The sequence below is a fragment of the Fomitopsis serialis genome, assembly GCF_022376445.1.
Source record: "Fomitopsis serialis strain Sig1Antser10 chromosome Unknown B0H18scaffold_14, whole genome shotgun sequence".
NCBI classification, from domain to species: Eukaryota; Fungi; Basidiomycota; class Agaricomycetes; order Polyporales; family Fomitopsidaceae; genus Fomitopsis; species Fomitopsis serialis.
The window spans coordinates 252,161-266,408 of NW_025954974.1; the positions used below are offsets into that span (position 1 = coordinate 252,161).

Here is a 14,248-nt window from a genome sequence, read left to right on the forward strand (position 1 = left end):
CCATTGGACGGCGCGTGGATCGTGGTTACGCCAGACACGGGTGCGAATGCGAGTGCTGGTAGGCCATGTATACTTTGCGTGTTCCGGTATGTCTTCAGGCCTTTGTCGGACGTTGGTGGAGGTGTGTCGCTTCCCTGTCCTGCTTCGCTATCCACAGTTCCGAACTCACGGTCGCGGCTGGCAGTTGGACCCTGACCAAACCAATCCCAATGTTGAATGGGGCGCAGTAAGTCACTGTATACATAGTATCGTAAGCACGCTTGTGGCGCTGACGAGCCTTCGATTTTGCAGGGTATCACTTGAACACGGGTACCAATCGATGAACAGACTTGTACAAACAGCTCATATGTTCGTCGATGACCTTGGCAAGAACTTGGGGTGCACACTGCATCACATTTCGCAAACGTCAGCCTGACTTGGCCCGAGTCCGAGTCGGCAGCAGAGCATGTCCGGGCATCTCCAATTGGCAGTCATTGTATATTGGCAGCGTAGAGCTCAGACTCGGAATATCATATATACAGGCTCAGTGCACCGTCGACGCGGCGATCGAGCCTGTTCCTCTCTGCTACCGTGACGGTATGTATCAACCTCCTACGTGCGATGATTCAAAAAGACTAACCTCGAGTGTCTCAAATCGGAACTGCAAGATGTCTGGCCGGACGCTGTACCCTATTTTCGCTCAGACTCAGGGTTTTTCGAGCTCTACCTTCAAACGGCCTCCGATGGATGGCTCCCTCACGCTGCCTGAGTTATATGAATGGCACGCAGAGCATAGTCCGCAACAGCGCGTGTTCGTCTATTCCAAGGACGACGGTGCTGTACAGGCTCTGTATTGGCCCGAAGCTGTTAGAGCCATGCATGTCGGTGCTCAGAAGATAAGGACACGTACGGATTGGACGCCTGACATGCAGGGACATTCTGTAGTTGGCATATTGTCATCATCAGGTGCGCCCACGTCGAGAATCTCTCTCGTGTCGATATACTCATGCGGTTCTGCAGACAGTATCCCGTACATGGTTACCATCATGAGCATCATCCGCGCTGGCTTCGTCGTTTTCCCCATCTCGCCCCGCAACTCGGCCGCTGCCGTCGCGCACCTCATCAGCAAGACGAGCGTGCAGCATGTTCTCGTGAGCAGCGAACAGGGCATCACGGACCTCATGCACAGCGCGCTTGAAATTATCAAGACTCAGCAGCCGAGCGTTCCTCTTCCGCGCGTCTCGCCCATGTTCGTCTTCGGGGAACTCTTCGCTCCGCTGGCGGAGGAGGTCGACGACCTCCCGTATGTGCCTCATGGATCTGATACACCAGCGCTGATCATGCACTCATCTGGTGCGTTTTGTCCAACTCCATCCGTTATCTTGTCTGATCTCAGAGTAGGATCGACGGCATTCCCGAAGCCAATCCCCTTCTCGCATCGACGCATCCTCGACGCCTGCATCATCCCCTACTTTGGGGAACGCGACCTCGCGGACAAAGTGTTTTCGATACACGTCGTGCCTCTGTTCCATACCTTGGGAATCGCTGTAATGTGCTGGGTTGTGAGTCGATCCCTTGGCTGTGGCTGAGTCCTTAGTTGGCACACTGACTTCGGTGCAGGCATCGTGCGGCATTGTTTTGAGCGCGTTCGAACCGAGATCGCCAGCGCCCGTTCCGAATCCCGATATACATTTCCTGGCTGCGAAGGCTACTGAGAGTGACATAATATTCTCTGTTCCGTCGATTCTAGAGGTACGTCTCCGTCGATCCAACAAAGTCATAGCGTCATGGGATATCCATAGGCTTGGTCGCTTAGGGCAGAGTGTGTAGAATGGCTGGCTAGCCGAGACGGTGCTGTACGTTGCCCTTTACACTTGTATCCGCGTAGCGAACTGAAGACTCGGAGGTGCTCAGATCTTCGGAGGAGGTCCTTTGAACAAACAGATCGGCGATTATATGACATCACAAGGCGTGTCTATATTCATCCTCTATGGAACGTGAGTGTGCTCTCTGTTGATTATCTCCTACTTGTTCACTTGACGATCGTCTTTAGCACAGAAAGTCTGGTTCTCACACCCATCATGCCAGGTACGTTGAATAGCAGACTGGTGTGGTATGAGGATTGACTCACGACTTTATTCAGCCAAGGTGGGGTATGACTGGGACTACTTCCAGATTGCACCCTTCCTCGATGTCAAGATGGAGCTGTTTGGCGACAATACATACGAGCTCATCGTGCTGGTCAGTACACTGTCTGTCTTTTAGTACCACAACGTACGCGTGCACTGACGGCTATGCTTTTAGGCGAATGAGTTCTGCGCACCCAGCGTCATCAACATGCAGGTCGATGGTCGGGACGCCTACAACACCTCAGACCTGGTCGTCCAGCATCCAACTAAACCCGGGCATTGGAAAGTATATGGACGAAGCGACGATCAGATCATGCATAACACGGGTGAGAAGGTAAAGCTACATCGGTTATACATACATCCAGATTTGAAGCTAACAGATCACCGCCTCGTTAGACGAATCCTGGACCCCTCGGTAGATCAATTCTAATGCGATTTCTGCGACTATGACTTACGCACGTCTTCCGCAGAGAGCATGCTCAATCAGGACCCACATGTCTATTCAAGTGTCATGTTCGGCCGTGGTCACTTCCAAGCTGGAGTCATTGTCGACCCGACCCGAAGCCTGAATTCAGGTTCGACCCCTCTGACCAAGACAAGCTGGCGGAGTACCGTAACATGATCTGGTAAGCCAAGTCTACCTCTCATTCGGGGGGTCTTTGTAACAGTTACCGACAGGCCTACCGTGGAGAAGATGAACACATTTGCGCCCCAGCACTCATGGCTCTTCAAAGAGGTACGCCTCGGCACACGTAGTCTATACCGTACACGTACTGATGCGTTGGGGTGTACTCAGATGATCATTGTAGCGCACCCGTCGAAGCCATTCACGTACACTGCGAAGGGAACAGCGCGTCGCCAAGCCATGATCAACGATTACGATGAGGAGATAGAGAAGTTGTATCGCGCGGTTGAGGAGACGGCCCAGTCAAGCATCCCGCCGCCTGAACAGTGGGATTTCAAGACTACCACGGACTTCGTCCGTGCAGTAGTGGGAAAGGTCTTGTTGCATCCCGTGAAGGACGACGATGACCTCTTCGAACATGGCTGTGACAGGTATGAACAACTTGAAGCACACGTGTCGAGAATCGAACGGACTGATGACCCATGCGCTCGCAGTCTACAAGCTACCTGGATCAGGAACTCGCTTCTCCGTGCCATCAAGGATTCTGCGCACCTGGACACGCGTGGCATCAGGAACTTTGTCTACGATCATCCCTCAGTCTCTCGTCTCGCTGCCTACATCTCAAACCTTGTCGCGGGGACAGAAGCTCACTTATCCGCAGACGTACACGTAAGCGCAATGCGCGCGATGGTCGACCAATACACCAAAGACCTCCCATCCCATTCAGGAGAATTGTCGCGCCCGAGTTCGGGTGGGGATGTCATACTCGTGACGGGCACGACTGGCAGTCTAGGCTGCGCTCTGCTCGCAAAATTGGTTTTGGACAGTGGAGTTATAAAAGTGTACGCTCTGAACAGGATAGCAAAGAGCGGGGAGAGCCTTCTGCAACGGCAGAAGATAGCGTTAGCCGAGCGAAGGATCGACGTAGACCTTGACGAGGGTAAGGTGGTTCTTCTCAAAGGGGATCTCATCGCCCCGCGGTTCGGGATCGAGCGCAGTATCTATAACGAGGTGAGTCCAACCATCCTGCGTTGGTCACTTGACTCAGTTCTCGTGAAAGATGAGAGATTCCGTCACGCACATCATCCACAATGGTGAGTTGTAGGACACTACTGTGACTCTAAATGCAATGCTGAACTTGACTGTAGCATGGCGCGTGGATTTCAACCTTGCCCTAGCATCGTTCGAGAACAACGTGAAGGGATTGCGCAGCCTTATCGACTTCGCCTTGTCTTCTCCTTTCACTCACCTGCCGCGACTGATTTTCGTCAGCAGCATTGGTGTATTCTCCAGTACGTATGTTCAGAAACTACCACCTCGTTCTCATTCACAGGCATGAGACAGACATTCCCGTCAGCGAGGTGCATGCCGAAACCAGGATCGCGCCCGAAGTTGCAGTGGGTACCGGCTATGGCGAGTCCAAGTGGGTCTCGGAGGATGTCTTGCACCATGCGAGTGAACGAACGCCCTTAACGACGGTCATCGTACGCGTGGGCCAGATCTCTGGAGGTGTAGATGGTGCCTGGAATGCCACAGAGTGGTTCCCAGTACTCGTGCAAAGCGCGGAGAAGCTCAGGTGTTTCCCTGAGGATCACAGGGTACGTCTGTCATGGCTTTGGGAACGACGTTAGTTGATCGGAAGCACGGCGCAGGCGGTAGATTGGATCCAGCTCGACGTCGTCGCAGCTGCAGTAAGCGACTTTAGGAGGGTGTCTGATTCGGGCATCGTCCATCTCGTTCACCCTCGACCCATACCTTGGAGGACAATCGCGTCTGCGATCTCGCGGCAGCTCTCGGTGCCGCTTGTTTCATACGACCAATGGATAGCGACGCTGCGGCAAGCAGGACATACTGATCGTGACGCCGACGTCCCCCACGACGATTCTGAGGTCAAGCTCCTGCGCATGCTGCCCGCTCTCCGACTCCTTTCATGGTTCGAATCATTGCGTACTGCGACCGGTACTTTGGCAATGGGCTTCCCCGCACTGGAATCAAAGCATGCCGTCGCTACATCGGCAACCTTAGCGGATCCTAGATTAAGGCAACTAGACGAGGAGGATGTGGGACGTTGGATTGAGTATTGGAGAAGAATTGCATTGTTGTCAAGCATATGAATATGCTGAAATTTTGATTTGTGACGTTACTCATCGATGGTACATAGTCCGCTGTATGGTGCGATTGCGTCTGTAATATACTTGCTCGAGTTGTAGCGCGTTCGCCGTCGGACAGCGTCGCCGGGCGATGCGAGACGGAGTTGTACAGCGGAACGCCGAAGCCGCAGGACCGCAACGGTGTCGTTAATCGCTGGTAAAAATCGTACGGAAACCGGGAACGCACCGTACCGACTTTGTGGATGTCCACGACGGCGACAGAGCGCGAGCGGCGAGACCTGGCCTGCGTACTCCCGGAGGGAGACGCTCTTCGTATTCCGGTTTACAACACTCGTGCACGGGGCCTTGGAGAGGATCAGTAGCTGTCCGGGAACGCTTACGTCACGGTACCACGGCCGAAGATCCTCGCTGTTACTGTGCAAGTTGCGCCGGTTTCCTGGCTCGCATATATATATATGGGCTACGATCTCGACACCGTAGCAGAGCGCGTGTGATCAAACCTGCATCGGTGCGACCGAATCTCTTTCTGTACCGCTGCCTGTCATACTACATCTGATTCTCTCTGACGACGTGCAGGGGCTCCGTAGGTCTATCGGTCAGGCATTGAGGTAGCCTTCGCCGCTGAGAGGCGCAGTGGCCGCCCAAAACAACCGTTGCACCTTGATCCCAGTGACGAGGTTAGTAGGGATCATACGCACTACGCAGCAAGACACTGCGATTTCAGTCAAAAATATGGCACGCCATTATCAGCGAGACAACTTGAGAGCCTCCGTATGAAGAGTGAGTAGAGTACTTCGAATTCAATACATTCACCGTCATTAGATACTCATCAGAACGTATTCGCCTAGTTGTTGTTAGCCCTCTTTCATCGGCGACGCCAGAACGTAGGAGACGTACTCTGGTAACGAAACCATCGCGACGTCGTAGCTCCTACGCAGGGCTCCTGTTACCACTAGCCGCATGAGCATCTAAATCAACTCTATCATGAGCAGCCAGCTCTTTCGATCAAGTTAACACATACTTCGACGACTGGTGAGTACTACACCTGGGACGAATATGTTTCGATTTCCGGCCAGTACGCGGAAGGTAGTGCAGGAAGATCTGATTGGTCGGGCCATGAGGTCTTCATTCCCGGCACTCTCTCGTAGTCCGCGTACTCCACCGAGTCGAAGAGGTAGTCTTCGCTTTGCTGATACCACCTCTCATGCCTGTAGTCCGAGAGATACCCAATAGTGACGCAGGAGAATTGCAGCCGTTCCCGTATTGTGACGAGCTTGGCCATGGTCGCCTCGACAAGTGGATCTCTGTGTGACAGGAGGACGACGATCCGGGATAGCCGTGGGCATAGGCCTTGCTGCATGCGCACAAGCCCGTCGCCGTCGAGCGCTTTGGCGATGTCTGGCAGACTGCGACCAAAGATCGTCAGTCGTTCCAGCGCTGATAGCTCCGGAAGGATAGAAGACCAAACCCATGAGGCCCACGGAGGGGGCGGGCTGCCACCAATAACACCGAACTGGAGGGCCTCGAAGTATCGCAGATGTTGTATTTGAGATAGGTCGATGATGTTGGCGAAGCGATAGCCCTGATGCGCGGGGACGATGGATTTTCTTGTCAAAATGATCCCGCAATGTTGACTGGCGGCGATGATCGAGAATTGGAGCCTACCGACTTCTCGGTATGAATACGGGGTGAGGTGAAACCTGAGCTGCATGGTGGTAGGGCTGAGATCAAATGGAAGCAGAATCTCTGGTGTCCAGCGCTCAAACGTCGCAGATTCGTTGTTCACCAAAACAACAGTTTGCGGCGCTACAACCAACGCTGGGAAGAACGATACGATGCCATGGCTTCCGGTACCAGTGTTATGAAAACAGAGCCGTCGGAGGTTCCGGAGGTGAACCTTCCTCGCGCCACCCAGAACGACAACCTCTTGCTGCTCAGACAACATCCCTGATAGGACAAGGTCAACCAACTGAGGAGTGCCGCTGAGGAGGTCAAGAATAGTCGAGATTGGATGAGACCATGAGCTGTGGCCTATCAACAGTTGCGTCACAGTGATGAAACGGTTCTTCGGGGCCCAGGTAAGGCCGCACAACGACACACTCCGCAGATGGGGAGTCGAGTCGCCGAATAGCATGATGCGCATAGGCGTCTCGGGTCTCTCGGAGGCGCGGACTTCGTGACATGAAAGCGTCAAGTCTTCGAGAACTTCGCCCGAGAGGGCTAGGAGCCAGCCTTCTTTGGTGATACTGTCTTCGGTGCACTGTGACCACTCCAACGCTCTGCATCGCACGTTCGATGGTTCGAGAAGCACCTTGGGTACTCCGTGTCCGCGAAGGGAGATGTCCAGCGGCATGGCACGATGGCACCTGAGAACCTGTTCCTGTAGTGGAGAAGTACGCCAGATGACACAACTCCAAAGAGAGGGCGTCTGGACGCAGATATCATGCCAATAACGACAGACAGTGGCGAGCGTGGCCAGACGGCTGTAGTTCGTCTGCAGTCTGTGTACGCCAAGATAGTTAGGTGTACCTTTGGACTCGATCTTGGCTTGCGCGATGGTGAGATGGAAGATGTGGCGCCAGATGTCAGGTGGCAGGGCACTAGCGGGACATAGGTAGTTTTTGAGGGTTTTGAGCATGGTTTCCGCGCTTCCAAATTTGCCGGTCGGCTCGTGGAATTCTCCCCTGAGGTGCTTCAACTATACGACATGGTGTTCTCAATGCAATAACATAGGCACTTCATGATACCTACCTGGCTCATGCTGAAGGCGCAATCGATCCGTTAAAAGCTGACCATCATGGGTAGTTCAAGAGTTCACACACCTCAAGGAATGTCCGTTCAAAGAGGCTTCCACTTTCGCTGTAAGTCGTTTGAGGTCGTCGCAGAGGCGATTCAAAGTGCCATTGAGCTCGCCGAGGTCTGGGTTGGCGGTGGCAGACTCGGACATGGACTGAGAGGCTATCCTCTCTGTCTAGGAGTTCGTGAGCGATACGCCGATGGACCGACGTGTGCACTCACATCATGTTGTTGCATGTTCTGTAAAAGGCTTTTGTGTTCCTTTGCAAGCGGGGTGCTGTTCGAATCATCCGAGGAGGCCATATATGGACACTCGCCGCTGCTGTCGACCCGCGCCCGCCTTCGCCGGCATTTATCCGACGGGTCGACGCTCGTCAACAGCCTTCACCAAGTTGAACCAACCCGCTCGTTGTCTCCACCGCCCAGTGTGGCATGATGCATGTCTTCTATCATACCTCTGTGCATCGCGACCGTCAGAGGTGGACTGCTCGGTGCACTGTCCAGGAAGGCACCGACGCACTGGCCTTCGCGGCGAGGTCCCCGGCCGCCCGTCACGATCCTATCTCCTGCCAGGCCACCAACGCCCTCTCGCCTCGCGATCGCTCTGGCCAAACTCTCCGCGACAGTCCTAGCTACTGTGCCTTGTCACCGCGGATCTCTTGCTCACTCACGGCTGCCTTCCCGACACATCAACTGCAGAACGACTCGCAGGAAGAGTCAGGCTGGGCCTCCGTCTATCTCTTCGTCTTGACACCGGCTTACGACTCAGCTCGTCGTGCGCGTTCACGAGTAGTCACTCATGACGCAACCACCGTCAGGTCACGCTCATGAAAGCGACCCTCCTCCGGGCTAATGAGTACGGTGTTACGCTGTATGTCTATTCGTCCGTTGCGCGGGTAGTACCTGAAGGTAAGTACTGTACGGCTGTCTAACGCTCGTGAGCAATCGTCGTGAGCAGATACGTTATAATTGCCATACATGCCGGCTGACGCTAGCGCATCCGCAGTCCTAGTGCGCAAACCGCCCCTTAATAGTTCCATAAGTACGTCGCCCCTTCGTAGTGTCTGACTCGACTTAATGTATCGTATGCTTGCAGGACGCTTCCATCAGACACGGCTCGTAGGTCCATTCCTTGCTCGCACCTTGCATTGCCTCGCGGGGTCTTCCGAAAAATATCGGCCGCGAAACACCAGGAAACCTTTGTCCATATCGCTCCCTTCCTTCGTTCAATCCCGCTAGACCTTGTACTTGGTTCGTCATGAGTCGGCTCGTCAATGGACGTCCTTATTATTGACGCAATGGTTGCCAGGTGTTTCGGAGTGAACCCCTTCGTGGCGGACCGGACTTGCCAATATCATGGTCGCTGGCGGAGTAATACGGTGACGTTGTGACTGAATGAAATATTCGTCCTCGCACTGATGTGTTTGCTCATCAGGTTGCAAGTTTCGTCGCTACTGTATGTCATTTCGCAATGCCATCTCATCAAGCACAACACGATGTCACTCCCATCGTGCCGTGGCACGTTCCCACTTTGCCATGTTCATGATGAGAATTGGATCATCGCATCAGGACTCAGGAGCTCGTCTGACAACCGTGCCTCACCGCCGAACAACCTGCGCCGCTCGTCCCAGCTCGTGGACGGCGTCGCGATGACGATCAGTTTGCTCGTACAATGGTATGTTCGCTTCTCCGCACCACAAATTTATTCCATACCGCTGTTCTTCCGTGCGTGTAGCTCGACTAAGTACTATATCAGAGTTCTCTGCTCACCGTCATACAACCGCGAGTCCGAGTCAGCCCAGAGAGCTATATCATGGCAGGTGTAATCGCACGTCCCCGACACTGCCGACGACCGCACAACCCTCCTCAGCCCATTTCCGCGCGGGCTTCGGGTCAAGGGACTCCTGCGCGGCCTGCTCGCCCTCGAGACTCGCGCCTCCCGCGTACTTTGCGCGCGCAGGATGAGCGCTGAGCCCCGGACCTGTGACGCGGCGCGGAGGGAAGCCTGACCTCCTGCTCGACTCGAGTGGCGGATTAGGTGCTACTCGGGCTGGTAGCAACAGCGCACCACATCTGAGTCGGATGCGATGGGAAGTCACTGGCAGGCGTGTCGATGATGTTGATGCTCTGACCGTGAGTGCATGTCTGACTAGTCGGTGTCAGTTGAAGGGCACTAGTGCCATAGATGTACCACGCAGTAACAAAATGCGGTTGCAGTCCAGAACATGACACGCCCAAGCCAGCATGAGCGAGACAACTCGGGAGCCTCCTGTGTCTGAGGGTTAATGCATTCGACATTACTGGTGTAAGTTACAGGTTGAGCGTGAACGTTGAACGATTACGATTTATTTTTGGCCAGTATGCCTGAGGTAGTGCAGGGAGATCCGTCTGGTCAGGCCATGGGGTCTTCATCCCGGGCACTCCTTCGTATTTGACGTATTCCACCGAGTCAAGGAGGTCATCTTTGCCTTCAAGTTGCCAATCCTCCTCCTCCTCACACATATGATCCGGGAGATACCCAATCGTGACGTGGAAAAAATGCAGCCGTTCCTTTATTGCGACGAGTGGCCATGGTGCGGTCAACGGGGGATCATCGGACGACAAGAGGACGACGATCTGGGATAGCTGTGGACATAGGTGTGGCTGCACGCGCATGGGCCCATCGCGGTTGAGCGCTCTGGCGATGTCTGGTAGACTGCGACCAAAGATCGTCAGTCGTTCCAGCGCCGGTACCTCCGGAAGGATAGAGGACCACATCCATGATTGCCACAGGCCATCATCGTCGATGTGGCTCGGAGCCTCGAGGTATAGCAGATATTGCAATTGAGCCAGATGGAAGTTGCTGGCGAAGCGACCCGCAGGCGCGAGGAGTTCCTTTGTCACGATGACCCCGCCATGTTGACTGGCGGCGATGACCGACAGTTTTAATTGACCCAAAGTGCGGTGGGATAGTTGTCTGCGATAAAACCTGAGCTGCATCCTGGTAGGCCTCGTAAAGTCGAAGTCAGATCGAGATAACGTCTCTGGTATCCAGTGCCCATTCGCCTCGGAATCTCCAGTGCTGTTTAACAGGACGACGGCCTGAGGCGGCAAAACCAACTTCGAGAATAGAGATGCGATGCCATCCGAGTCGCTGTCAGGGTCGACTTCATGAAGGGAGAACCGCCGGAGATTAGTGAGGTGAACATTCCTCGCTCTGTCTACGCGAGCTTCCTCAGGCTCTCGCTGTTCGTTCAGCGTTCCCGATAGGATGAGATCCACTAATTGAGGTGTGCTGCTGAGGAGGTCCAGGATTGTCGAGACTGGATGGGACCAGAGGCAGTGACCTACGAGTAATCGTGTCACGGTGATGAAGTGGTTTGTTGGTACCCATGTGAGGCCACATAACGAGATGCTCCGTAGACGGGGGGTCGAATCGCCAAGTAACGTGGGGCCTATGGTACTACGACTTCAAAGTGCGTGCTAACGGCGCTTATAGTACTGATATGTATACAGCGACCCCGGATACCTGTACCTAGTGAGCGCTGTCAGTGTCACACATCGAAAACGCCGAGGCGCCTAGATGTCGTGACTAAATGGAATACCCTCCTCCTCCTCCTCTTGCATAGGACGCAATATAACTCACGTGAAATGTATAACAGAAGTACTGCAGCGTACAACTTCAAGTCGCACATCTGACTTCTGGGAAGTGCTCAATTGCAGAATTCACCTTCGTTTATATCGTTCTACGGCTACAATCTACTGTCAAGTCTCAAGTGACCCCATCAATCCGACCCCTTGCTATTTACACTCACAGCCACATCGTTCTTCACATCCTCGACCTCGTCACTATCCTCGTCGACGCTCACATTGGCGATGGGGCCCCTGAACCAATGCACCCCGCCGTACACTGGACAATAGTAGTATGCAAGACAAAGCGCAAGCCATCCCGCGAGGACGACGACCGTGTAATTCATGTCGGGCGCGTCGGGGGCGGGCGACGGGGGGAAGATGAGGATGGCAATGCTGAAGACCATCCAGAGCAGGGATACAACAGCCACGGGAAAGCCCTGGACATCAAGGCAGCAGGGTCAGACTGGGTGCAGAGATGACGAACGGGAGTGTGACTTACGAATCGGCCAAGCGTGAACGGGCCAGGCACCCACGCCCTTCCACCTGCGAATCTAGAGCATATCGGGATGATGTACGCGATGTAGAGCCCGACGACTCCCAAGGCAAATATTGCCGACGTGGCCGCGTCACCGGCGAAGGCCAGTAGCCCAAGCAACGCCGCAACGAATGCAGCGGCCCAAGCGCACGCGACCGGGGTCTGTGTGCGCGGATGAACGCGGTACAGCAAGCCGGAGAATGGGAGACCCCCATCTCTGGCGAAGGCAAATGTCTGCCGGGAAGACGCGAGGAGCTGTATGGCTGACAGTTCACGAGCTATTCTCAGCCCAGGGAATGTCAATACGCACCGAACTCGTGCCCATCATGAACCTGCATCGCACAGCTTAGGAGTCATGCCACAATAATGGCACAGCGGACAAACTCACTGTACAGCTACGACAATGGACCAGACGGCCAGCGTGCCCGTTTGGCCGAGACTGTTGTAAAGAATCTATCGCAGAAATCACAGGTCAGCTCAGGTCAGCTCCTGACATGCCACGGCCGTGCTGACCACCGCCATTGGTTGTCCAATAGGACTGTCCATGATGTTCTCAATATCGGTGCCCATGTAGAAGGCCAACACGACATTAATTGCTATCAGATATAGCTCGGGTCAAACCTTGCCATGATCATTCTCAAGGGAAGACGTACCCCAGCCCATGACCCCCGCCACAACTGTCGCACCAACGAGTCCTCGAGGAACTGACAGTCGTGCGTTCGACGCCTCCTCACTGATGTGCAGAGATGAATCAAAGCCGGCTGTGGTCATCGTGTAACACATCAGGCACTACCTTCGAGAAGTGAGATTGGCTTGGACTGACAGATTGTCCAAAGGGGCGCAAGGAAGCTGAGGACGAATGCGAAGCCATCGGGCCAGCCACTGTCTGTAATGCGTGGATCAGGTCCGCGATGAGTAACAGAACACGATGTTCATACAATTGACGAAACCCGTGAAGGCATATGTCGCGCTGTTCTTGAATTCAGCTGGTGTAGCTGCCGGGAGCGCGATGATGATAGCGAGACAGAGCCTGCGATCATGAGGTACGCCGATGGTCAGCTCCTTGCTCTATTCGAGGACAGTCGCTTACAATATGTTCAGAACAACGTATACTGTCTGGAGCTTAGCGACGATGGACGTTGCCAGAGAGGTGATTGCTGCGTGAAGGATCAGTATTAAGAGAAATACCGCGCTAATGAGGTGCACGGACACATGTAAGTCAGACATCCGCGGATCGGTGAATGAGACTCACTAGGTTTGTCCCGTCGTTGCAGACCACGTCTGTCCAGATCCGATGCTGACTGCTGCCTTTGTCGCATATACGCACAGATGAGTGACACTGATGTTGATAAGAGGTAGAACCCTTACCATGAGCTGAACAGCACATCCCCAATCAACGGACGAAACTCCAGCAATCAACCCGATGGTGTTCGAGTCTGTTGTCGTCCCTTGGAGTAAGTAATCTACACTTCTCACAAAATCAAGGTCGACTCACATCCGACGATCCATGAAAGCAGTCTCCGCCATCGGGGCGACGCGAACTTGAACGACCAGTAGTAGAGGCCACCGGACGTTGGCGCCGCGGAACCGAGTTCGCCGAGTGAAAGCGTGATCAAGAGGAGGAAGAAGCTGCAGATACCCCACTGAAAGCGCGACACGGCGTCAGCGACGTTCTATGGTTATCCGCACAGTAGAGATGGTAGACAATTGATATCACTTACGCCCCACACCATCGCCACTGGACCCCCGTACGGTAATGCATAAACAAAGACAGACCTAGAGGAAAGGTTAACGCGACTGTAAGGCTGTACCCTAAAGTGTTGTGACCGCACGCGATGGAGGGGAATAGGCCGAAGATGCTGAAGACAAGTCCGAAGACCTGCAAGGGCGAGAATGCCCGCTTGAACTCTTGTTTATACCCAAGTCGAGCAAGCTCGAGCGCATCCTCGTCGGCCTGTCTCTGTTTCCTAATCCAGAGTGAAGATGAGCTTCATGCCGTAATGTCGGCGTGAGGCGACAGCACGTACTGATCTTCCTTCTCCGTGATCCCCATCACTAGACAAAGTCGGAAGATGTGAGGGACGTTGAAGTGGAGGAGGAGGATGCTATCGCGGAAGCAAGTCGTGTCCAAGACAGTACATATGGACTCGATACGCACCACGATCCGTCACGAAGGTCACTTCTTATCGTCTCCCACTCCATTTGGCTGCTTCTTCCTGGGACTCCAGCTGTCCAGAATAAAACCGCCCGCGAGCATTAGCAGATAGAAGCCCGTCAGTAAGGTTGTGCCAGCTTGAGCGCGCTCGGGCCCTGAAGAAGTCACGGTTTGTGCCCTGCATCCTAGCACTGCGTATCATGCTATCATGACCGAAGCATCAGTTTGACGTCGAACTTGAGGCTCATTCGAGAGAACACTGTCATGTAGCGCACAGAGGCGAACCACCGTTGCGCCACCGGTACC

The 14,248-nt window shown here is 54.2% G+C and overlaps 3 protein-coding genes across 3 annotated transcripts; 1 reads left to right on the top strand and 2 right to left on the bottom strand.

Moving 5' to 3' along the window:
• Positions 1 to 647: 647 nt before the first annotated feature.
• Positions 648 to 5,019, top strand: B0H18DRAFT_1093382 (uncharacterized protein; the record flags this gene model as incomplete). Its single annotated transcript, XM_048032346.1, has 19 exons — positions 648 to 945; positions 1,000 to 1,332; positions 1,381 to 1,541; positions 1,600 to 1,731; positions 1,782 to 1,835; positions 1,894 to 1,976; positions 2,033 to 2,067; positions 2,123 to 2,220; positions 2,284 to 2,442; positions 2,505 to 2,523; positions 2,579 to 2,621; positions 2,645 to 2,734; positions 2,787 to 2,844; positions 2,905 to 3,164; positions 3,228 to 3,744; positions 3,794 to 3,827; positions 3,882 to 4,025; positions 4,078 to 4,331; positions 4,386 to 5,019. The coding sequence occupies 19 exons, from the start codon at positions 648 to 650 to the stop codon at positions 4,845 to 4,847; spliced, it is 3,234 nt and encodes a 1,077-aa protein (XP_047896533.1). The 3' UTR covers positions 4,848 to 5,019.
• A 679-nt stretch (positions 5,020 to 5,698) lies between these two features.
• On the bottom strand, positions 5,699 to 7,943 carry B0H18DRAFT_1116448 (uncharacterized protein; the record flags this gene model as incomplete). The annotated part of the gene is made up of 5 exons (XM_048033430.1): positions 5,699 to 5,812; positions 5,890 to 7,542; positions 7,596 to 7,605; positions 7,667 to 7,815; positions 7,863 to 7,943. 5 exons carry the CDS (start codon positions 7,941 to 7,943, stop codon positions 5,699 to 5,701), a joined length of 2,007 nt encoding a protein of 668 aa, XP_047896534.1.
• Positions 7,944 to 11,319: 3,376 nt separating this feature from the next.
• Positions 11,320 to 14,228, bottom strand: B0H18DRAFT_990993 (APC amino acid permease). Its single transcript, XM_048045024.1, has 15 exons — positions 13,815 to 14,228; positions 13,620 to 13,754; positions 13,509 to 13,563; positions 13,283 to 13,430; positions 13,156 to 13,223; positions 13,040 to 13,095; positions 12,878 to 12,979; positions 12,726 to 12,817; positions 12,611 to 12,673; positions 12,441 to 12,548; positions 12,301 to 12,383; positions 12,176 to 12,240; positions 12,098 to 12,119; positions 11,752 to 12,042; positions 11,320 to 11,689 (listed from the first exon to the last, which is right to left on the bottom strand). Exons 1-15 carry the CDS (start codon positions 13,838 to 13,840, stop codon positions 11,405 to 11,407), a joined length of 1,599 nt encoding a protein of 532 aa, XP_047896535.1. The 5' UTR covers positions 13,841 to 14,228; the 3' UTR covers positions 11,320 to 11,404.
• Positions 14,229 to 14,248: the final 20 nt, after the last annotated feature.

Coding starts and splice junctions, on each gene's coding strand:
- B0H18DRAFT_990993 (XM_048045024.1), bottom strand. CDS start 13,840: ATGGGGATCACGGAGAAGGAAGATCA. Junction 12,241..12,300: donor TTGGACAACCAATGGCGGTG/GTCAGCACGGCC, acceptor TTTCTGCGATAG/ATTCTTTACAACAGTCTCGG. Junction 12,120..12,175: donor TCCATTGTCGTAGCTGTACA/GTGAGTTTGTCC, acceptor TGTGCGATGCAG/GTTCATGATGGGCACGAGTT.